This window comes from Mobula hypostoma, chromosome 7, assembly GCF_963921235.1.
Source record: "Mobula hypostoma chromosome 7, sMobHyp1.1, whole genome shotgun sequence".
Classification (NCBI taxonomy): domain Eukaryota; kingdom Metazoa; phylum Chordata; class Chondrichthyes; order Myliobatiformes; family Myliobatidae; genus Mobula; species Mobula hypostoma.
The window spans coordinates 144,898,952-144,922,407 of NC_086103.1; the positions used below are offsets into that span (position 1 = coordinate 144,898,952).

The window sequence follows — 23,456 nt, forward strand, 5'->3', positions numbered from 1 at the left end:
CTCTTAAAAGACCCTATTGTATCCACCTGTACCACCATCACCGGCAGCCCATTCCACGCACTCACGACTCTCTGCGTAAAAACTTACCCCGACATCTCCACTATACCTACTCCTAAGCAACTTAAAACTGTGCCCTCTCATGTTAGCCATTTCAGCACTGAGAAAAAGCCTCTGACTAGCCACACGATCAATGCCCCTCATCATCTTATACACCTCTATCAAGTCACCTCTCATCCTCCGTCACTCCAAGGAGAAAAAGCCAAGTTCACTCAATGTTCCCCAATCCAGGAAACATCCTTGTAAATCTCCCTTGCACCCTTTCTATGATTTCCACATCCTTCCTGTAGTGAGGTGACCAGAACTGAGCACAGTACTCCAAGTGGGTCTAACCAGGATCCTGTATAGCTGGAACATTACCTCTTGGCTCTTGAACTCAATCCCACGGTTGACAAAGGCCAATACACCGTATGCCTTCTTAACCAGACAGTCCACCTGAGCAGCAGCTTTGAGTGTCCTATGGACTCGGACCCCAAGATCCCTCTGATCCTCCACACTGCCAAGAACCTTACCATTAATGCTATATTCTGTCATCATATTTGACCTACCAAAATGAACCACCTCACACTTATCTGGGTTGAACTCCAACTGCCACATCTCAGCCTAGTTTTGCATCCTATCAATGTCCCACCCTAACCTCTGACAGCCCTCCACACTATCCACAACACCCCCAACCTTTATATCATCAGCAAATTTACTAACCCATCCTTCCACTTCCTTGTCCAGGTTATTTATAAAAATTACGAAGAGAAAGGGTCCCAGAACAGATCCCTGAGGCACACCACTGGTCACTGACCTCCATGCAGAATATGATCAGTCTACAACGACTCTTTTCCTTCTATGGGCAAGCCAGTTCTCCATCCACAAAGCAATTTCCCCTTGGATCCCATGCCTCCTTACTTTCTCAATAAGCCTTGCATGGGGTACCTTATCAAATGCCTTGCTTAAATCCATATACACTACATCTACTGCTCTACCTTCATCAATCTGTTTGGTCACATCCTTATAAAGCTCAATCAGGCTCGTAAGGCATGACCTGCTTTTCACAAAGCCATATTATGCCTCTCCAAATGTTCATAATTCATGCCTCTCATGATCTTCTCCACCAACCTACCAACCACTAACGTAAGATTCACTGGTCTATAATTTCCTGGGCTATCTCTACTCTCCTATAAGGAAACAACATCCGCAACCTTCCAATCCTCTGGAACCTCTCCCGTCCCCATTGATGATGCAAAGATCATTCCTAGAGGCTCAGCAATCTCCTCCCTCGCCTCCTACAGTTGCCTGGGAAAACCTCATCTGGTCCCAGTGACTTATCCAACTTGATGCTTTCCAAAGGCTCCAGCACATCATCTTTCTTAATGTCTATATGCTCAAGCTTTTCTGTCCACTGTAAGTCATCCCTACAATTGCCAAGGTCCTTTTCTGTAGTGAATACTGAAGCAAAGTATTAATTAAGTACCTCCACTGTCTCCTCCGGTTCCATACACACTTTTACACTGTCACACTTGATTGGTCCTATTCTCTCAATAAGTTTGCAATTGCATGATGGGGAGATTAACTAAATTGAGAATAGGAGTGGGTTAGGCAGATGGAAAGGTAATTGAGTATGATTATGGAGAATAATGAACCCAAAGGTCCAGAACTTCTTCACACTGCAGATGATACACTAGCAGACAGAGAGGATTTAGATGAGTTTCGCAGTCAGATTTTTCCCTTTTAAATACTCTGGGTTGATGATCTCTCACTTGCACAAGAGGAGAAAAGAGCTGTGATCAAGGGTTCAATTATTATAGAAACAGATAGTCAATACTTAAGCCACAAACACAACTGCCAGATGGTGTATTTCCTCCATGATGCCAGATCAAGGATATCACTGATCAAGGATAGCTCAAAGCATCATGAAAGGCAAGAATGCATGGCTTGGACAGGGAGTAGAAGAAGGGATTAAGGCTATCAAGCACAGTTTAAGGAACTAGGAAAGCAGTTAAAAAGCAGGACCTCAAAGATTGCAAAATCCAGATTATTTATTTTTATTTAGAGATACAGCAGAGTAGGTCCTTCCTGCCCTTCAAGCAATGCTGACCCAGCAACCCCTGATTTAACCCTAGCTTATTCACGGGACGAATTACAATAACCATTTAGCCTACTAACTGGCACATCTTTGGACTGTAGCAGGAAACCGGAGCACTCTAAGGAAAACCCCGCATCCCACGGGGAGGGTGTACAGACTCCTTACAGGTGATAATCAGGATTGAACGCTGAAGCCCTGAACTCTATTGGTGTCACACTAACCACTGCACTACCATGGTACCCAATATTCACAGTAACATGTGTTAATATGCCCTGAAATAGGAGGCCAGAGCAGATGAACAAATTGCTGAAGAGATGGTGCAGGAGGAAGGGGGTTAGATTTCATATACACTGGGACAGTTTCTGAGCAGGTAGAAGGTGTACAAATCAGGCTGGTTGCCATATAAAAGGCTGGTGTGCAAGTCAAGAGCTCATCTGTAAAAGCAATCAGATTATTAATATTGAAAGAGACTACAAATGATTGAAGGACAGAGGGTTCCAGGTGTTCTGGTCCACAAATCACAGAAAGTTAGCAGAGGAATACAGCAAGAAGAAGGCAAATTGCATATTGTTGGCCTTTCTTACAAAATGGTTAGAACTTAAAAATAGGCAAGTTTTGCTGCAAATGTACAGATAGTTGATGAAATCACATCCTGAGCACTGTGCACAACTCTGGTACCCTTACCAAAGAAAAGAGAAGGTACTTTAGACAGTCTAAAAGAGGTTCACCAAGCTAATTCCTGGGATGAGAGAATAGCAGGTTGAATTTTATTCTTTAGGACAGATAATATCCTAAGGAAGAATGACAAGGTACTTGCTAGAATATTTTCACCAGCAGGAGAGTCTTGAACAGGGAAACAGTTTCAAGATAAGGGACCTGTCATTTAAAACCAAGAAGTTCTTATCACACATCAAAGTCGCTGATGAACGCAGCAGGCCAGGCAGCATCTCTAGGAAGAGGTGCAGTCGACGTTTCGGGCTGAGACGTTGACTACACCTCTTCCTAGAGATGCTGCCTGGCCTGCTGCGTTCACCAGCAACTTTGATGTGCGTTGCTTGAATTTCCAGCATCTACAGATTTCCTCGCATTGGATTGGATTGGATTGTGAATCTCTGTAATTTTCTATCACAGAGAGCCATGGAAGTTCACTTAAAGGAAGCATTTCAACTGCATGTAGATAAAAGTTTTGGAAGATCAGCAGATTATGGAGATGTGGCACAGAGGTGGCCTGGGGTAGATCTATCAGAATCATACTGAATAGTCGAGCAGAATCAAGAGGTCTGCTCCTGTTCTATTTTTTGCATTCTGGGTTATCAGAAGTCTTAAATAAAGTACAACCAAAGAGACTTGTGTAAAATAATTAATGTATAGAGTGCTGAGGATAATATTCTGATATGGATTGACAGCAGGAATAAATGAGTCTTTTTCAGGATACCAGTGATTAATGGGGTACTGCTGGGATTCTATTGGAATTTGAATTTGATCCCCTGCTGCTCACAATGGATAAAAATACTTGCATGAGGAAACCAAATGTATTATGTCTAAATCTGCTGACAACACAGTACAGAGTGGGATTGCAAGTTAGAAACATAGAAACCCTACAGCACAATACAGGCTCTTCAGCCCACAAAGCTGTGCCGAACATGTCCTTACCTGAGAAATTACCTAGGGTTACCCATAGCCATCTACTTTTCTGAGGTCCATATACCTGTCCAGGAGTCCCTTAGAAGACCCTATCGTATCTGCCTCCACCACCGTTGCCGGCAGCCCATTCCATGCAATCACCACTCTCTGCTTAAAAAACTTACTGCTGACCCTTCCTCTGTACCTACTTCCAAGCACCTTAAAACTGCACCCTCTCGTGCTAGCCATTTCAGCCCTGGGAAAAAGCCTCTGACTATCCACAAGATCAATGCCTCTCGTCATCTTATACACCTCTATCAGGTCATCTCTCATCCTCCATCACTCCAAGGAAAAAGGCTGAGTTCACTCAACCTATTCTCATAAGCCATGCTCCCCAATCCTGGCAACATCCTTGTAAATCTCCTCTGCACCCTTTCTATGGTTTCCACATCCGTCCTATAGTGAGGCGACCAGAACTGAGCACAGTACTCCAAGTATCCTATATAGGGTCCCATATAGCTGCAACATTACGTCTCGGCTCCTAAATTCAATTCCACGATTGATGAAGGCCAATACACCGTATGCCTTCTTAACCACAGAGTCAACCTGCACAGCAGCTTTGAGTGTCCTATGGACTCGGACCCCAAGATCCCTCTGATCCTCCACACTGAAAGTCTTACCATTAATACTATACTCTGCCATCATATTTGACCTACCAAAATGAACCACCTCACACTTATCTGGGTTGAACTCCATCTGCCACATCCCAGCCCAGTTTTGCATCCTATCAATGTCCCACTGTAACCTCTGACAGCCCTCTTCACTATCCACAACACCTCCAACTTTTGTGTCATCAGCAAATTTATTAACCCTTCCCTCCACTTCTTCATCTAGGTCACTTATAAAAATCATGAAGAGTAGGAGTCCCAGAACAGATCCCTGAGACACACCACTGGTGACTGACCTCCATGCAGAATATGACCTGTCTACAACCACTCTTTGCTTTCTGTGGGCAAGCCAGTTCTGGATCCACAAAGCAATGTCCCCTTGGATTCCATGCCTCCTTACTTTCTCAATAAGCCTTGCATGGGGTACCTTATCAAATGCCTTGCTTAAATCCATAAACACTACATCTACTGCTCTACCATCACCAATGTGTTAAGTCACATCCTCACAAAATTCAATCAGGCTCATAAGGCATGACCTGCCTTTCACAAAGCCATGCTGACTATTCCTAATCATACTATGCCTCTCCAAATGTTCACTGTGATGAGAATGTAAATGGACAAGTTGCAAGATGATGTAATTCACTTTGATAGGTAAGACAGAAAGGCAAAATATTATTTAATAGTGATAGATTGGGAAACGCTGATGTGGAAAGAGATCCGAATTCCTTCAACATCAATCACCAAAAGGGCACAAGGTAGTGAGTTTAGAAACAGCTAAATGCATGGCTAAGGACCAGGTACAGGACAGAGTGCTTCAAATGTTTGGTATCTTTTCTGGGACCAGAGTGATCTGTTCAAGGATAGGGACCAGAGTGATCTGTTCAAGGATAGGTTGCATTTAAACTAGAGGGGGACCAAAGCAGAGTGGTTTACCAGTGTTAACCAGGGTGGTTTAAACAAGTTTTGCAAGGGATGTGACCCAAGCTGACAGTGTAGCAGGAGGCGAGAGAAGCCTATGCAGTAAATGCAGCAGGCATGTCTAGTGAGCAGAGCAGCTAGATATGGTTGGGGAAGCACAAGAGGGCTAGTGGGTTTAACTGCATTTACTTAATGCAAGGTGCATTGCAGTTAAGGCAAGTGAGTTAATTTTATAATATTACAAATCATAATCAGCACACTGGATTATGATATTGTGGCAATCACAGAAATGTGGTTGAGGGATGGGAAGGATGGCAGCTCAGTGTTCCTGGTTGTTGCATTTCCAGGTGGGGGTGGGGATGGGGATGGGGGTGGAGTCCCCAAAAGGAAAGGTGTTTAGGAGAGCATTACTGCAGTACTCAGGATTACATCCAGGAGCGACCCAACAAATGAGGCTAAAAGAACAGAAGATAATAAGAAAGGGATATCACAGAATTATCATGTCCCTGTAATAAGCAGCAAAGATACTCAGATTAGGGAATCCTGGTTGAGAAAGGAAGTGTTATCAAACAAGAGGACATGCAGAGTATCCCAATATTAAAGAGGATAGCAAAAGTTGCTTGAGGTACATAAAGAGAGTTGAGAGTGGATGTTAGATTGCTGGAAAACAATGCTAGAGAGGTAGTAATGGGGGACAATGAAATGACAGATGAACTGAATAAGTACTCCGCATCAGTTTTCAATGTGGAAGACACTAGCAGTATGGTAGGTATTCCAGGTCTTAGGGGGCATTAAGTCTATGAAGTTACTACATCTAGAGGGAATCTTCTTGGGAAACTGAAAGGCCTGAAGGTAGATCAGTCACCTGGACCAGATGGTGTACACCCCTGAGTTCTGAAAGAGTTGGCTGAAGAGATAGTGGAGGTAATACTGTAGTAATCATCTTTCAAGAATCACTAGATTCTTGAATGGTTTCGGAAAAAATTGCAAATGTCACTCCACTCTTCAAGACAGGAGAGAGGCAGAAGAAACTATAGGCCACTTCTCAGTGGTTGGGAGGATGTTGGAGTCCATTAAAGTCTCAGGGTACTTGGAGGTACATGATAAAATAGGCTGCAGTCAGCACAGTTTCCTCAAGGGAAAACCTTACATGATAAATCTATTGGAATTCTTTGTCTATTCTGCTTGTTATTTCTTCAAAGGAGAACCAATTGATGTTGTGTACTTGGATTTTCAGAAGGTCTTTGATAAATTGCCACACGTGAGATTGATTAACAAGCTATGAGTCTGTGGTATTACAGGAAAGATTCTAGCATGGATAAAGCAGTGGCTGATCAGCAGGAGGCAAAGAGTGTGAATACAGAGAGCCTTTTCTGGTTGGCTGCCAGTGACAAGTGGTGTTCCATAGGGGACTGTGTTGGGACAGATTCTTTTTACGTTATATGTCAGTGATTTGGATGATGGAATTGATGGCTTTGTTGCTAAGTTTGCAGATGATATGAAGACAGGTGGAGGGCAGGTAGTTTTGAGGAAATAGAGGGGCTACAGAAGAACTTAGACAGATTGGGAGAATAGGTAAAGAAATGGCAGTTGGAATGCTGTGTTGGGATATGTATAGTCATGCACTTTGGTAGAATAAATGAAAGGGTTGACTATTTTATAAATGGGAGGGAAAATACACAAACTTGAGGTGCAGCGGGACTTGGAAGTCCTTGTGCAAGATTCACTAAAGGTTAATTTGCAGGGTGAATCTGTGGTGAGGAAGGTAAATGCAATGTTAGAATTCATTTCAAGAGAACTAGAATACAAAAGCAAGGATGTAATGTTGAAACTTTATAAAGCACTGGTGAGGCCTCACTTGGAGTATTGTGAGCATGTTTGAGACCCTTATCTTAGAAAGGATGTGCTGAAACTGGAGAGGGTTCAAAGGAGGTTCACGAAAATTATTCCTGGTTTGAAGAGCATCTGATGGCTCTGGGCCTGTATTCACCAGAATTGAGAAGAATGAGGGGAGACCTCATTGAAACCAGTCAAATGGTGAAAGGCCTTGAGAGAGTGGATGTGAAAAAGGATGTTTCCTATGGTGGGAGAGTCAAAGACCAGAGGACATAGCATCAGAACAGAGGGGTTTCCTTTTAGAATGGGGATGAGGAGGAATTTCTTTAGCCAGAGAGAGGTGACTCTGTGGAATTCTTTTCCATAGGCAGCTGCGGAGGCTAAAGCTTTATGTATGTTTAAGGCAGAGATTGACAGATTCTTAATTAATCAGGGCACGAAGGGGTACGGGGAGAAGGCAGGAAATTGAGGCTGAGAGGAAAATTGAATCTCTGTGATGAAACAGTAGAGCAGACTCGAAGGGCCAAATGGTCTAATTTTCCTCCTATACCTTATGGTCTTTAGAAAGCTTTTAGGAGGGGTCGAGGGATAATGAACCAGCCCTGGCTAACAGAATTAGAGAGAATTTTAAAATTTTTTACAGATACATTAGAAGCAATAATTGCAAGGGTGACCCTCGATAGGTCCCTCAGAGATCAAAAAACAAGTTTTTGTGTGGAACCACGGAACACGTATGATCCCCTGACCAAACACTTTGTGTCAGTAGTCATCAGGTAGAAGAATGGGGAGGATGGAAAGTTAGGGAAGGTGTACACTGATTGCTTAAGACAAGCATATTTCAAGAGAGGAAATGTTAGATATATTGATGCATATTAAAGTGGACAAATCCCCATTGGCTGACAAAATCTATCCCAGAGTTTTATGGGAATCAAATAAGATTGTTGGGGTTCTGAGGGAAATTTTTGCATCTTCTGTAGCCCTTAATTAGTAGTAAACGATTGGAATTGAGGCCTGGATGAAAGGCTCTGTGGTATGATAAGTAAGTCTGCTGATGACACAAAGATTAGTCAAGCTGTAGATAGTGAAGATGGTTGCCTAAATTGCAGGCATGTGGATCAGATGGAAAGTTAGGAGGAATAACAGCAGATGGAATTTAATCCAGGCAAGTGTGAGATAATGCATTTTGGGTCTTCTAATACTGGCTAGGCACAGACAGTAAATAACGGGGACCTTAGACGTGTGATGAAGCTTAGGGTGCAAACTTATTGCTCCCTGTAAATAGGAGCACGAGTGGATAGGTTAGTGAAAAAAAAACACTTAGCTTGCTTGCATTCATCTGCATGGGTGTTGAATACTAACAACACACACAAAATGCTGGAGGAACTCAGCAGAGCAGGCAGCATCTATGGAAAAGGAGTAAACAGTCGACATCTTGGGCCGAGACCCTTCATCAGAACTGGGACAAAAAAGATTATTGAATACAAAAGTCGGGATATCATGTTGCAGCTGTACAATACACTGGTTATTGTGTGCAATTCTGGTCACCACACTGTAGAAAGGGTGTGGTAGATGCAGAAAAAGTGCAGAAGAAATATACCAAGCCATTGGCTGGAGCAAATGGATTTAGTTACATGGAGAGATTGGACAGACTGGGACAATTCTTAAGAGCACAGAAAATTCAATGTGACCTTATGTTATAAATTTATGAGGGGCATAGATAGGGTGAATAATCAGGTCTTTTTCCAAGGGTAGAAGAGTTTAAAAGTAGAGGAGCCAGGTTTAAGGTGAGAGGGGAAATATTTAAAGAGATATGTTTTTCCTTACAGAGGGCGGTAGATACATGGAACAAGCTGGTCAGAGAAAGTGGCAGAAAGAGGTACAATCACAGCAGTTAAAATGCACTTGGACTGATATTTGGATAGGAAAGGAATAGGAGAATATAGACAAATGCAAAAAAATAGGGTTAATGTACATTACCATAGCCGTCACATGGATGAGTCAGGTTTCATGTGCAAGATCTGTTTCTGTGCAGTATAACTGTGACTATGAAAGTGCAGAAACAGCAAGCAGTTAAGAGGGAAATGGCACAATGGCCTTCTTTGCAAGAAATTTTGTGTGGAGGAGCCAGGAGTTCTTAATACAGTTAAACAGGGCTCAATATAATCAATCTTGGAATACTGTATGCACCCACAGATGGCAAAACTGTCATATGAGGAGAGATTCACTTCAAGCTTTCATTCCAGAGCTTACAAAGAAAGCCACATCAAAACAAAAAAAAACCTTACAGGTTTAACAGAATGGATGAAGCACAAATGCTTCCATTAGCTTGGGGGTGGGGGTGAGTTGTGAAGACATGGGAGGAAGTGCAGAGAATAAAACCAGAAGTCACCCTCTCAGGAAACAGGACAAGACATTTTAGGAGAATTTTTAATTACTCATGGTGGTGAACCTATGGAATTCTCTGCACCAAAAGACCAAAATGCTGAATATATTTGAAAATTAGGAAGGTGGTCATAAGATACAACTGGATTAGAGGAGGAATATGGCATTGAGATAAAGGGTGACTTACAAATGATGCAGCAGGCTTCAAACAGCCAAGGAGCTTATTCCTGCTCCAATTTTTCTAAACTATGCATCTGTCACTTTTGATCTTGCTCAAGCTGCTTTCCTTGCAAATACTCAAATAACCTTGCCACGCCTTAGGTGATATAACTTTCTTAACCGATGTCTCAAATTTCAAGAATTTTGATTCAGGAGAAACATCCTGCATTTACAGACACACATTCATGTTCTTTGAATGTTCCAAAATACTTTGTTGGAAATAACTTACCTTTGAATGCAATTTATTCATTTTGTAGGCAAATATGACAGCTACATTGCACAGCAAGTTCCCAAAACTACAGTAAAAATTTGAATTTCTGCTGCTTTCTATAACGAGGCTTAGACTTACTTGTGGGGTTTCTTGGTCAACTCTACTGAAATTGCCTTCTCTGCTAAGCAAATCTGTAGCAATTGCCTTCAGTATGCAGACTTTATGTTTACAAATAAATGAGTAAGGTGTGAGTAGGATTTTTACTTTAAAGATGAGCTCATTTTGTAAAAGGCAATAACTGTGCTATAGTTCCAGCAGGCACTTCACTCAGGGTTCTCCAGAGGAAGCAAACAGAAACAAATGCCTTTCACCAACAATGAGGGAATAGACTATGGGTAGCAGCAGTAGTGTGGAGTCCCAACTGTGGCAGTGCACCATAAGGACTACACACAATGGTCGTAAACCACTTGGTGGAATTGAAGGGAGTCTGAAAATCAACTGGATGGTACATTAAAACCTAAGAGAATTAGAAACCATTTAAATTGTTGGCAATCAAAGGCAACTAATCTCCAATTAGACAACAGCCAAGGACAAAGTAACACTTGTGAATGGCAACCTACTTGTTGAATAACCCCAAGTGAATTGTCACTTGATTGATGGACCGACATTACACATAAACCTGAAGTATTCTCCACTTATTCTTGCTACATTTAAGGAGAGGAATGAAGTTTTTGATTTTCAGTAATTGCATAGAAGTAGTCTTCAAACTACACAAACAATTCTCAGACTCTAAATTCTCAAAACATACTTTTCCACCATCGTGCCAACAGTCAGACAGGCAATCTCTGCAGCTTCACGAAACAAAGGATCTGGATGTGCTACCTTAATGAAATCTGCCTAGTAAGAAAAAATAGAGCAATTAGTAAAATAGATCATGTTATTTCATCTAGAATCAGAAACAAATTCCATAAAAATATGTAATCCTTGTACAAACACATCAAACTTAGCATTAAACTCTCCAGTATGTATTTCTCACAAATGCAGAGAGGAGGTTATATCACTTCCAAAAAAATAAATTGCGAAAGGAGAACAGAGTGGTCAAAATTTAAAACAATAAGCTGTTAATGTTTAAAAAGAAGTATTAAATAACTAGGCAACAAAATTAATTGAAGATATAAAATGCAAAAACAAAAATTTTTAACAAAGGTCGAAAGAAAACTTCATCCAGGCATGTCAAATAAATTATCAATGAGAAATCCAAACACCGGGAACTGTTTAACATCAAGGTGCATTCTCAGGAACAAGAACGTGAGTGGAATCAGCTCTAAATTAGGTCATCAGAAAGAAAAGCCACTGATAGTGCTATGTTCCCTTGAAACTTGGAACCAAACCACTGACCCCACAGGTACTTTCAGAGCAATGAATTGCCAACAGCTCAGTGGTGGATGAGAGTGAGCAGTGTGGGTTTTAGCACACTGCCCAGGTGAGTACTGGCAATTATAGGGAATAGTAGCATCTGCTATGTCCCTTTGCAGATTCCACTGATGCCACAGTTCCTCTCATCACTCAAATCCCAAGCACTCGATGGCAACATGTTAAAAAATCATCACTGGCCATTGATTTTGTTACCAAAAATCAGTCTCAGGGCTGTAGAAAATGTATGAAAGTGAATAAACAGTCGACGTTTTGGGCCGAGACCCTTCATCAGAACTCCAAGCCAATTTGACTTTCCACTCCACCCCTGACTAAGTACTCATTATAGTGCAAATCAAACCTGCTAGCTGTTAACAACTCTCCAATAATGAAGTATATGGTTACGAGAATGCAAAATATAACTACCTGTAACTTATTGTTTCACAATAGAATCATTAAAAAAGCCTTTTGCCCACTAGGGTTAGAATAGTATGATATTGGACTGGTGTCAATACTTCTGATTTGAAGAAACAGTCTCAGTTAATAGAAGTGGCCACTATGCAGGCAGCAGCTTACATTCCTACAAAGCAAGATCTGAAGAGTTCCAAGGTAATGCAAGCTTGTCACCAATTACCACAATCATTTTCTATCTAGATTATTGTGCGAAATGGTGCCGGTAAACCATGGCGATATTCTGTGGGCTACGTACAATAAGTTTACTTTGAACTATCATTCACTTGGTCAGCTCTTCAATTATGCAAACAAAATGATTTATAAGAAGCAGTGTAAACTTATGAAACAGGACGATCAACTATTTGATATATTGTCTCCTGTAGTTTAACTCTTAACTCCTAATATTTAAAAAGTTCACAATAAACTACTTTATTGTTAACCTGAAATGTAATTAGCCTGAATATAAAGTTTGTTATTGTGCTGGCGCATAGCCAAGTGGTTAAGGCGTTCGTCTAGCGATCTGAAGGTTGCTAGTTCGAGCCTTGGCTGAGGCAGTGCGTTGTGTCCTTGAGCAAAGCACTTAACCACACACTGCACTGCGACAACACCGGTGCCAAGCTGTATGGGTCCTAATGCCCTTCCCTTGGACAACATCGGTGGCATGGAGAGGGGAGACCTGCAGCATGGGCAACTGCCGGTCTTCCATACAACCTTGCCCAGGCCTGTGCTCTGGAAACCTTCCAAGGCACAAATCCATGGTCTCACGAGAATAATGGATGCCTATATAAGCAGGAGGAGAAGATGGCAGCGCGACGCAGCTTACAGCGGCCACTCCGGTGATGATGTCTGTTATTTGTCAAGTAGGGTGCTGTGCACAATCCTGATTTGATGGAGACAGACGTGAGAGCACGGAGGAACATCTAGTGAAACTTCTGAAATGCCCGCTTCGCTGCTGCTGCTACTGTGTGGTCCAAAATCTCTGGAGAAGGTCCCGAGTTCTCGGCTTCGCCTGTCGCTCGGCGGCCGGGGCGGGGTCAAAGCGCTCAGCAGAGGATGGTGCTCGGAGAGGCTGTGTCGGAGGGGCTAGTTGGAGGCTCGAAGTTTTCGGATGGACTCAAGAGTCCGCTGCAGTCGGGTGCTTCCAATGGTGCTGCATCGGCAAGTTGGCGGCGCTTGGAGGTTCATGGCAGGGAGAGTTTCTCCCTTCTACCGTCTGTGTGAGATGAAAAGTCTATCGGGACTTTGAGACTTTTTTTTTTACCGTGCCCATGGTCTGCTCTTTATCAAATTATGGTATTGCTTTGCACTGTTGTAACTATATGTTATAATTATGTGGTTTTGTCAGTTTTAGTCTTGGTTTGTCCTGTGTTTTCTTGTGATATCATTCTGGAGGAACGTTGTATCACTTTTCAATGCATGCATTTCTAAATGACAATAAATGAGGACTGAGTGTCCTCATAATCTAATCTAATATTGTGTAGCTTTCCACTATTAAGTTTCAACTGCACAGCTTCAAGTTTTTAATTAGCACATTTCTAATCAAAGGACAAACAAACTAGTTTAAACTATAAAACAGATGATTGCCAGATTGAATATCACCTAATATAATTGAAAAGAGGTTAACACTACTCACCAGATCAGCAACTCTGCAAAGACAGTCTGAAAGTTTGTCAAAGATCTGAACAATCTGGGGACCAGGTGGAGTGATACAAGCCTGTTCCACTAGATGTTCAGTTTCTTTCAAAGCATTTTCTTGAGCCACCTGAAATCCTTCTGGGCAGCTCAGCTCAGGTACACCAAAAAGACCCTTAAAATAAAAGTATGATAATTTAAATAAATTACAAACACACACAACAAACTATATGTCACATGAGCTACAATGCACTGAGCTCTTAAAGAACTACAGTACTGGCTCATCTAAGGTGAGCAGCAGGTTTAAAATACAATCTGAAAAACATTGTTAAGAGAGCAAGCAAACAGTTATAAAAACAAAACTTTGGGATTAAACGCAAACATGAGAAAATCTGCAGATGCTGGAAATTCAAGCAGCACACACAAAATGCTGGTGAACGCAGCAGGCCAGGCAGCATCTATAGGAAGAAGTACAGTCTGTGTTTCGGGCCAAGACCCTTCGTCAGGACTAACTGAAAGAAGAGTTAGTAACAGATTTGAAAGTGGGAGGGGGAGGGGGAGATCCAAAATGATAGGAGAAGACAGGAGGGGGAGGGATGGAGTTAAGAGCTGGACAGGTGATTGGCAAAAGGGATACAAGGTTGGAGAAAGGGGCGGGGGGGGGAAATCATGGGACGGGAGCCCAGAGGAAGATGGCGAGCACGCAAGGAGTGACTGTGAGTGGTACAGAGAGGGAAAGAAAAGAAAAAGAAGGGGGGGAAATAATAAATAAATAAGGGATGGGGTACGAAGGGGAGGAGGGGCATTAACGGAAGTTATAGAAATCAATGTTCATGCCATCAGGTTGGAGGCTACCCAACCTGAGTGTGGCTTCATCTTTACAGTAGAGGAGGCCGTGGATAGACATATCAGAATGGGAATGGGACGTGGAATTAAAATGTGTGGCCACTGGGAGATCCTGCTTTCTCTGGCAGACAGAGCATAGGTGTTGGCAGTAAAACGGTCTCCCAATCTGCGTTGGGACCATCCATGATCTTACTGAATAACATAGCAGGATTGAAGGGCTAAATTGATACTTCTCCTTGCATTCTTAAATAGCACTGAGTGAACATAACTACAAGAAGTCTCAGTTTTCAAAGTACTTGGCAAAACTGTTGGCAAGGCTTTGCCAACTCAAAGATTTCCAGAATTTATCAGGTAAGACTTGCTCAGACCACTAAACCTTCCTGTCCAGACATTTGAGACCCTATTATTTCTCAAGGCTTTACTGATTAGCCAAGAAAAATTGGCCTTCCTGGTTCAGAGAAGGAGGTTTAGCAGCAGGTGTGAATAACAGGCCTCATTCAGTGAAATTTACTCGTCAGTATGTTCAAGCTGTAAAATGGAATTAGGTTGTAGAATGCAATGTTACATTTTAATTTCATGCTATCATGGAAAGCTAGGTATTGAAAAAAAATACTTCTGTGGATATAACACATTTCACATCCTGATTATTTCCAAATAATTTGCAAACAATTAAATATTATTAAATGGCAATTATATGCAATTTAAACAGGGAATGAACTTTCATATAAAGAATCTGTAATTAACAATGAAATAAATTAACAGAACTTTTCAGTTGTGGAGATTGAATGACAGATGTTTGCCAGGCCATCAGGAAAACAAGCCTGCCCTCCTTCAATGACGATGTGTACCTTAACATTCATTCAGATTTGGCATTCAATTTCAATAACTAAATGCATAACTTCCTGAGGAATGCATTTAAACCCCAGATTAGATTACACATAAACATATTGTCCGCCCCTTATTAAAAGTAAACACAGGAAATTTATAACACCAGAGGTCATTCAGCCCACCCTGTCTGCAAGTAAAAAAAAGAACTACCAAGGCTAATCCCACCTTCTGGCATTTTATTGAAAGCCCTATAGGTCAGAACTCTAATGTACACATCCAGGTAAGTTTTAAAAAGTTCCAGGGGTTTCTGCTTCTAATGCCATTCCAGGCAGTGATTTCTAGACCCCAACTTCCACAGCTCTACCACCCTCCAAAAGAAAAGATTTCTCCTTATCTCCTATCTAATCCTTCTATCAATTTAATGTATGTTCAATTTATTTAATTCATGTTCCCGTAATTTAATCCCATAGTTATGGCAATTAAGTCCTTCCTATTTATTATACCTGGGCCATCTCGATTTAGTCTCCCCTCAGTGTTCTATCCCAAACAACATAAATCCCAACAACATAATCTATGAAATCTTACCACAAATAAAATTTTCTAGTACTGGTAACAATGTTGTATATTTCTTCTGCAACATACTATACTTTTCACCTAGTGACTAGAACAGTTCACATTACTGAAGCTGTGACCCAACAAGTATTACATGCAACTTTTTAAAACCTCAGATGCAGAAAATCTAAAAAAAATACAGAAAATGCTTTCTGGAAAGGTTGATGGTTTCCAAAGATACTGCCTGACCTGAGGAGTTTTTCCAGTATTCTATATTTTTGTTCCTGCATAACCCTTCTGTTTTTTATATTCTATGCATCAGCTAATACCTGCTGAGGCATGAAATATAAAAAGTAATTTCTCCTATAGCCTAAAATAATCTGGCAGTTAAGTTCCTTTGCCTTTATAATGTTGATAAGGATAGCCTACTGGGACGTGCCCAGCAGGCCAGGCCATAGAAACAAAAGAAAAAGAGAAAATAAGTATTGCAGACAAAAGTGGCCAGTCCTAATAAATACAGAAAGAGGTGGAAAATTTACTGGAGTCCTGCACGCTATAATGTGCCCAGACAAAAGACGAAATGTTATTCCTTGGCCCCATTTTAACAGTGCAGGAGGTCACTGAAAGGCAGTCAGAATGACAGTGGGATGGCAAATTAAGGTGACAGGTAATCAGAAACTCACAGAGAATCGCAAGTGCTCTGCAAAGCAATCACTCAATCAGTGTTTGGTTTCTCCACTATCGAAGATGCCACATTTTGAACATCAAATGCACTTCTTTCAGTCTACTGAACTGCAGAATTACCAAAAAAAAAATGTTTAGCTCCTGGCAAGCAGGGACAGAAGATTGAAGGAAGCAATCCCTACAAAAAGCTGAAAGGAGAGAGGAAAGTGAGCCTGGTGGTGGAACTTACCCCTACATTCAATTGAATTTGACCCAGTGAAAGCAGAGGTTGATGTGGTGGAAGAAAAGAACCGGAGTTCAATTGTTACTCCATCCTGATGCTAGAAATATACGAGCACTCCTAACGTGTAGGAAAATCATGCACGAGTAAAGAGTATCAGCAAGAATAGGTTGCACAGAAAGGAGACTGATTGAATTGTTCTGATATCTGGCATAGACTTGATGAACCAAATAATCTCCTATGTAATAAGGAAACATGAAATAAAATTTGTGTACACTTACTTTTATGACCAGCTTGCAATGAGAACAGGCTGAGTGAAAGCCACATAGTCTACATTAAATGCAAACAACAGGAATTCTGCAGATGCTGGAAATTCAAGCAACATACATCAAAGTTGCTGGTGAACGCAGCAGGCCAAGCAGCATCTATAGGAAGAGGCGCAGTCGACGTTTCAGACCGAGACCCTTCGTCAGGACTAACTGAAGGAAGAGTGAGTAAGGGATTTGAAAGCTGGAGGGGGAGGGGGAGATGCAAAATGATAGGAGAAGACAGGAGGGGGAGGGATAGAGCCGAGAGCTGGACAGGTGATAGGCAAAAGGGGATACGAGAGGATCATGGGACAGGAGGTCCGGGAAGAAAGACAAGGGGGGGGGGTGACCCAGAGGATGGGCAAGAGGTATATTCAGAGGGACAGAGGGAGGAAAAGGAGAGTGAGAGAAAGAATGTGTGCATAAAAATGAGTAACAGATGGGGTACGAGGGGGAGGTGGGGCCTTAGTGGAAGTTAGAGAAGTCGATGTTCATGCCATCAGGTTGGAGGCTACCCAGACGGAATATAAGGTGTTGTTCCTCCAACCTGAGTGTGGCTTCATCTTTACAGTAGAGGAGGCCGTGGATAGACATGTCAGAATGGGAATGGGATGTGGAATTAAAATGTGTGGCCACTGGGAGCTCCTGCTTTCTCTGGCGGACAGAGTGTAGATGTTCAGCAAAGCAGACTCCCAGTCTGCGTCGGGTCTCACCAATATATAAAAGGCCACATCGGGAGCACCGGACGCAGTATATCACCCCAGTCAACTCACAGGTGAAGTGATGCCTCACCTGGAAGGACTGTTTGGGGCCCTGAATGGTGGTAAGGGAGGAAGTGTAAGGGCATGTGTAGCACTTGTTCCGCTTACACGGATAAGTGCCAGGAGGGAGATCAGTGGGGAGGGATGGGGGGGACGAATGGACAAGGGAGTTGTGTAGGGAGCGATCCCTGCGGAATGCAGAGAGAGGGGGGGAGGGAAAGATGTGCTTAGTGGTGGGATCCCGTTGGAGGTGGCGGAAGTTATGGAGAATAATATGTTGGACCCGGAGGCTGGTGGGGTGGTAGGTGAGGACCAGGGGAACCCTATTCCTAGTGGGGTGGTGGGAGGATGGAGTGAGAGCAGATGTACGTGAAATGGGGGAGATGCGTTTAAGAGCAGAGTTGATAGTGGAGGAAGGGAAGCCCCTTTCTTTAAAAAATGAAGACATCTCCCTCATCCTAGAATGAAAAGCCTCATCCTGAGAGCAGATGCGGCGGAGACGGAGGAATTGCGAGAAGGGGATGGCGTTTTTGCAAGAGACAGGGTGAGAAGAGGAATAGTCCAGATAGCTGTGAGAGTCAGTAGGCTTGTAGTAGACATCAGTGGATAAGCTGTCTCCAGAGACAGAGACAGAAAGATCTAGAAAGGGGAGGGAGGTGTCGGAAATGGACCAGGTAAACTTGAGGGCAGGGTGAAAGTTGGAGGCAAAGTTAATAAAGTCAACGAGTTCTGCATGCGTGCAGGAAGCAGCGCCAATGCAGTCGTCGATGTAGCGAAGGAAAAGTGGGGGACAGATACCAGAATAGGCACGGAACATAGATTGTTCCACAAACCCAACAAAAAGGCAGGCATAGCTAGGACCCATACGGGTGCCCATAGCTACACCTTTAGTTTGGAGGAAATGGGAGGAGCAAAAGGAGAAATTATTAAGAGTAAGGACTAATTCCGCTAGACGGAGCAGAGTGGTGGTAGAGGGGAACTGATTAGGTCTGGAATCCAAAAAGAAGCATAGAGCTTTGAGACCTTCTTGATGGGGGATGGAAGTATATAAGGACTGGACATCCATGGTGAAAATAAAGCGGTGGGGGCCAGGGAACTTAAAATCATCGAAAAGTTTAAGAGCGTGAGAAGTGTCGCGAACATAGGTCAGAAGGGATTGAACAAGGGGTGATAAAACAGTGTCGAGGTATGCAGAAACGAGTTCGGTGGGGCAGGAGCAAGCTGAGACAATAGGTCGGCCAGGACAGGCAGGTTTGTGGATCTTGGGTAGGAGGTAGAAACGGGAAGTGCGGGGTGTGGGAACTATAAGGTTGGTAGCAGTGGATGGGAGATCCCCTGAGCGGATAAAGTCGGTGATAGTGTGGGAGACAATGGCCTGGTGCTCCTTAGTGGGGTCACGATCGAGGGGTAAATAAGAGGAGGTATCCGTAAGTTGTCGCTGTGCCTCAGCCTCCCCCCTCCCCCCTCTGATCCCAGCTCTCAAGATTCCAGCCTTGAACTCCAGGCCGGGTCTTTATGTGCTGCTGTTGTGACTCCCATCTCCCCTTCCCCCACCAATACTCTGCAATCCCGTCTCCCTCAGATCCCACCGTCAGCCCCTGGGCCCTCAGAGGCTCCATCTTCCTCTCACCCCAACCCTCCCCTCTCCATTGACACACCCAGCCTCCCCCCTCCCCCCTCTGATCCCAGCTCTCATCCGTGCCGGGTCTTTACCATCCCCTCCGACCTTCAACTGTCGGAGGCAGAACGCTCTGTTCTCAGTAAGGGCCTCACGTTTGTCCCCCTTCGCCCACACCTCAGCGAGTTCCGTGTTCGCCATGATGCGGAACTTTTCTTCTGCCGTCTCCGTCTCCGAGCCTACTTCTTCGGCAAAGACTCTTCCACCCCCACCGATGACCCCTTCTCCCGTCTTCAACCCTCCTCTTCTTCATGGACACCCCGCTCTGGTCTTCTGCCTGCTCTGGATCTCTTTATTGCCAACTGCCGACGGGACATCAACCGTCTCAACTTCACCGCACCTTGTCCCCATTCCAACCTCACTCCTTCGGAACGCTCTGCTCTCCACTCCCTCCGCACTAATCCTAACCTTATTATTAAACCCGCTGATAAGGGGGGTGCTGTTGTAGTCTGGCGTACTGACCTGTACCTTGCCGAGGCACAGCGACAACTCGCGGATACCTCCTCTTATTTACCCCTCGATCGTGACCCCACTAAGGAGCACCAGGCCATTGTCTCCCACACTATCATCGACTTTATCCGCTCAGGGGATCTCCCATCCACTGCTACCAACCTTATAGTTCCCACACCCCGCACTTCCCGTTTCTACCTCCTACCCAAGATCCACAAACCTGCCTGTCCTGGCCAACCTATTGTCTCAGCTTGCTCCTGCCCCACCGAACTCGTTTCTGCATACCTCGACACTGTTTTATCACCCCTTGTTCAATCCCTTCCGACCTATGTTCGTGACACTTCTCACGCTCTTAAACTTTTCGATGATTTTAAGTTCCCTGGCCCCCACCGCTTTATTTTCACCATGGATGTCCAGTCCTTATATACTTCCATCCCCCATCAGGAAGGTCTCAAAGCTCTATGCTTCTTTTTGGATTCCAGACCTAATCAGTTCCCCTCTACCACCACTCTGCTCCGTCTAGCGGAATTAGTCCCTACTCTTAATAATTTCTCCTTTTGCTCCTCCCATTTCCTCCAAACTAAAGGTGTAGCTATGGGCACCCGTATGGGTCCTAGCTATGCCTGCCTTTTTGTTGGGTTTGTGGAACAATCTATGTTCCGTGCCTATTCTGGTATCTGTCCCCCACTTTTCCTTCGCTACATCGACGACTGCATTGGCGCTGCTTCCTGCACGCATGCAGAACTCGTTGACTTTATTAACTTTGCCTCCAACTTTCACCCTGCCCTCAAGTTTACCTGGTCCATTTCCGACACCTCCCTCCCCTTTCTAGATCTTTCTGTCTCTGTCTCTGGAGACAGCTTATCCACTGATGTCTACTACAAGCCTACTGACTCTCACAGCTATCTGGACTATTCCTCTTCTCACCCTGTCTCTTGCAAAAACGCCATCCCCTTCTCGCAATTCCTCCGTCTCCGCCGCATCTGCTCTCAGGATGAGGCTTTTCATTCTAGGACGAGGGAGATGTCTTCATTTTTAAAGAAAGGGGCTTCCCTTCCTCCACTATCAACTCTGCTCTTAAACGCATCTCCCCCATTTCACGTACATCTGCTCTCACTCCATCCTCCCACCACCCCACTAGGAATAGGGTTCCCCTGGTCCTCACCTACCACCCCACCAGCCTGCGGGTCCAACATATTATTCTCCGTAACTTCCGCCACCTCCAACGGGATCCCACCACTAAGCACATCTTTCCCTCCCCCCCCCTTGCATTCCGCAGGGATCGCTCCCTACACAACTCCCTTGTCCATTCGTCCCCCCCATCCCTCCCCACTGATCTCCCTCCTGGCACTTATCCGTGTAAGCGGAACAAGTGCTACACATGCCCTTACACTTCCTCCCTTACCACCATTCAGGGCCCCAAACAGTCCTTCCAGGTGAGGCATCACTTCACCTGTGAGTCGACTGGGGTGATATACTGCGTCCGGTGCTCCCGATGTGGCCTTTTATATATTGGTGAGACCCGACACAGACTGGGAGACCGCTTTGCTGAACATCTACGCTCTGTCCGCCAGAGAAAGCAGGATCTCCCAGTGGCCACACATTTTAATTCCACATCCCATTCCCATTCTGACATGTCTATCCACGGCCTCCTCTCCTGTAAAAATGAAGCCACACTCAGGTTGGAGGAACAACACCTTATATTCCGTCTGGGTAGCCTCCAACCTGATGGCATGAACATCGACTTCTCTAACTTCCACTAAGGCCCCACCTCCCCCTCGTACCCCATCTGTTACTCATTTTTATGCACACATTCTTTCTCTCACTCTCCTTTTCCTCCCTCTGTCCCTCTGAATATACCTCTTGCCCATCCTCTGGGTCACCCCCCCCCTTGTCTTTCTTCCCGGACCTCCTGTCCCATGATCCTCTCGTATCCCCTTTTGCCTATCACCTGTCCAGCTCTCGGCTCTATCCCTCCCCCTCCTGTCTTCTCCTATCATTTTGCATCTCCCCCTCCCCCTCCAGCTTTCAAATCCCTTACTCACTCTTCCTTCAGTTAGTCCTGACGAAGGGTCTCGGCCTGAAACGTCGACTGCGCCTCTTCCTATAGATGCTGCTTGGCCTGCTGCGTTCACCAGCAACTTTGATGTATGTTGCCTACATTAAATGCATTAGGTTTGTTGACCTGTCTATTTCCTTCTCAATATTCTGTCAAATTGTTTAGCTATGACCTTCCTTAACCAAAATAAAGCATAAAGTGCCAAAAATACTCAGTAATTTTACGGAAAGAGAGACAGAGTTAATATTTTAGGTTTACAATCTTTCAAACTTTTTTAATGAACGGATCATTTGTTTCACTGTCTGTTCTGAATAAAAGTCATCACTTGAAGAATCAAGTGTCTTTCACCACAGTACTGCCTGATCTGCCAAGATTTTCTGGCTGTTATTTCAGGTTTCCAGCATCTGCAAGCTCTTGATACCCATGAAATTTCTAATAGTTGATTAATTTGCATCTTTCTGAATGACGGCTCACATTGCTCTCAGAACTGATTTGAATAATCTATCCACCCCAAGTTAAACTAACTGACCTGTTAGTGGCTAACGTAATAATGAAATCGTACAGGAAACGGACACTGCTCTCTGCATAATACACCTTGCCCGCTAAATCCATCAATCGCACCTGAGCAATGAATACAAGCGTATTCGCGTCCCTCTTCCTGAAGCATGAGATGCTATTTCCTCAGCTTGAATCAGTCCTACTTGTTCTGTCAAACGAACTGTAGGCTTCCCACGCTGAGCAGTCATTCCTTGTCCATAGAATAAAACAAGGTAACTGATCTGTCGAAAAGTCATCGACTCAGTAGTAACTTTTATTTCTCCGCACTCACTGCGTATTTTTTCATTCGTTACTCATCACATTAGTTTGCTGTCCCACACACCAGAGTGTGCGATGTTTAGATGGCCATTAATGGCTCGGTGGCACGATTGAAAGGCCTGACCGGCTGCCCCTGATCACACGTTGGTCTTTACATTCCGGGATCTTGCCGTGTGCATTGTCTGCAACGTCCATTTAACCCACACCAAACTCGCACCCCTTTCTAACCTCTGCTCTACTCACCACATTTTTCCCAAAAAAGTCCACTTTGCTCGACGTAGTGGCATTGAAAGCCGCCCCCACAGGAGACCATGAGGTGGAAACCTTTCTACGGGTCTTCAAGCGACAACTCCGAATGTATTTAAAGACCGTCAGGAGTCTCCGGTTCAACATCTCTAGGACAAGTGCAGCGGGACCTCGAGGTGACCGGAAGTTAGTGCATGTTCGCGTCGGAAGCTCTCTCCTGAATGCGTATGCGCCTGCGTGATGAAGGCGAGCATTATGGGTGTCGTAGTTCATCGACGTGACCGGTTCGATGCCTGGTGGGTTCGAGGCTGCAGTCCGATGTTAAAAAAATCCCGGTCCGTATTCAAGATTCAGAAGCATGGGTTGCCGTTGTAAGGTCTTGAGCAGGTTTCGCAGAGCCAGAACTCTGCTTTCCCCCTTATACAAAATATGTAAACTGCTGAATGTTTCCAGTATTTTCTCGCGCTGTTGCTTAAGTAACACCGCCTTGCAAGGGAGAAAGAGAATTCAGGCTTTTTG

The 23,456-nt window shown here is 44.0% G+C and overlaps 1 protein-coding gene across 1 annotated transcript in view; it reads right to left on the reverse strand.

The window, feature by feature from the left end:
• The window catches only part of LOC134349030 (mitochondrial intermediate peptidase-like), a 109,747-nt gene extending 86,629 nt beyond the window's left edge, over positions 1–23,118 (reverse strand). Inside the window, exons 1-3 of the mRNA XM_063052876.1 lie at positions 22,935–23,118; positions 13,491–13,664; positions 10,800–10,888 (exon numbers count right to left, since the gene is read on the reverse strand). Coding sequence (XP_062908946.1) covers positions 10,800–10,888; positions 13,491–13,664; positions 22,935–23,084 — 413 coding nt within the window. The 5' untranslated portion in view covers positions 23,085–23,118. The remainder of the gene's footprint in view (positions 1–10,799; positions 10,889–13,490; positions 13,665–22,934) is intronic.
• Positions 23,119–23,456: the final 338 nt, after the last annotated feature.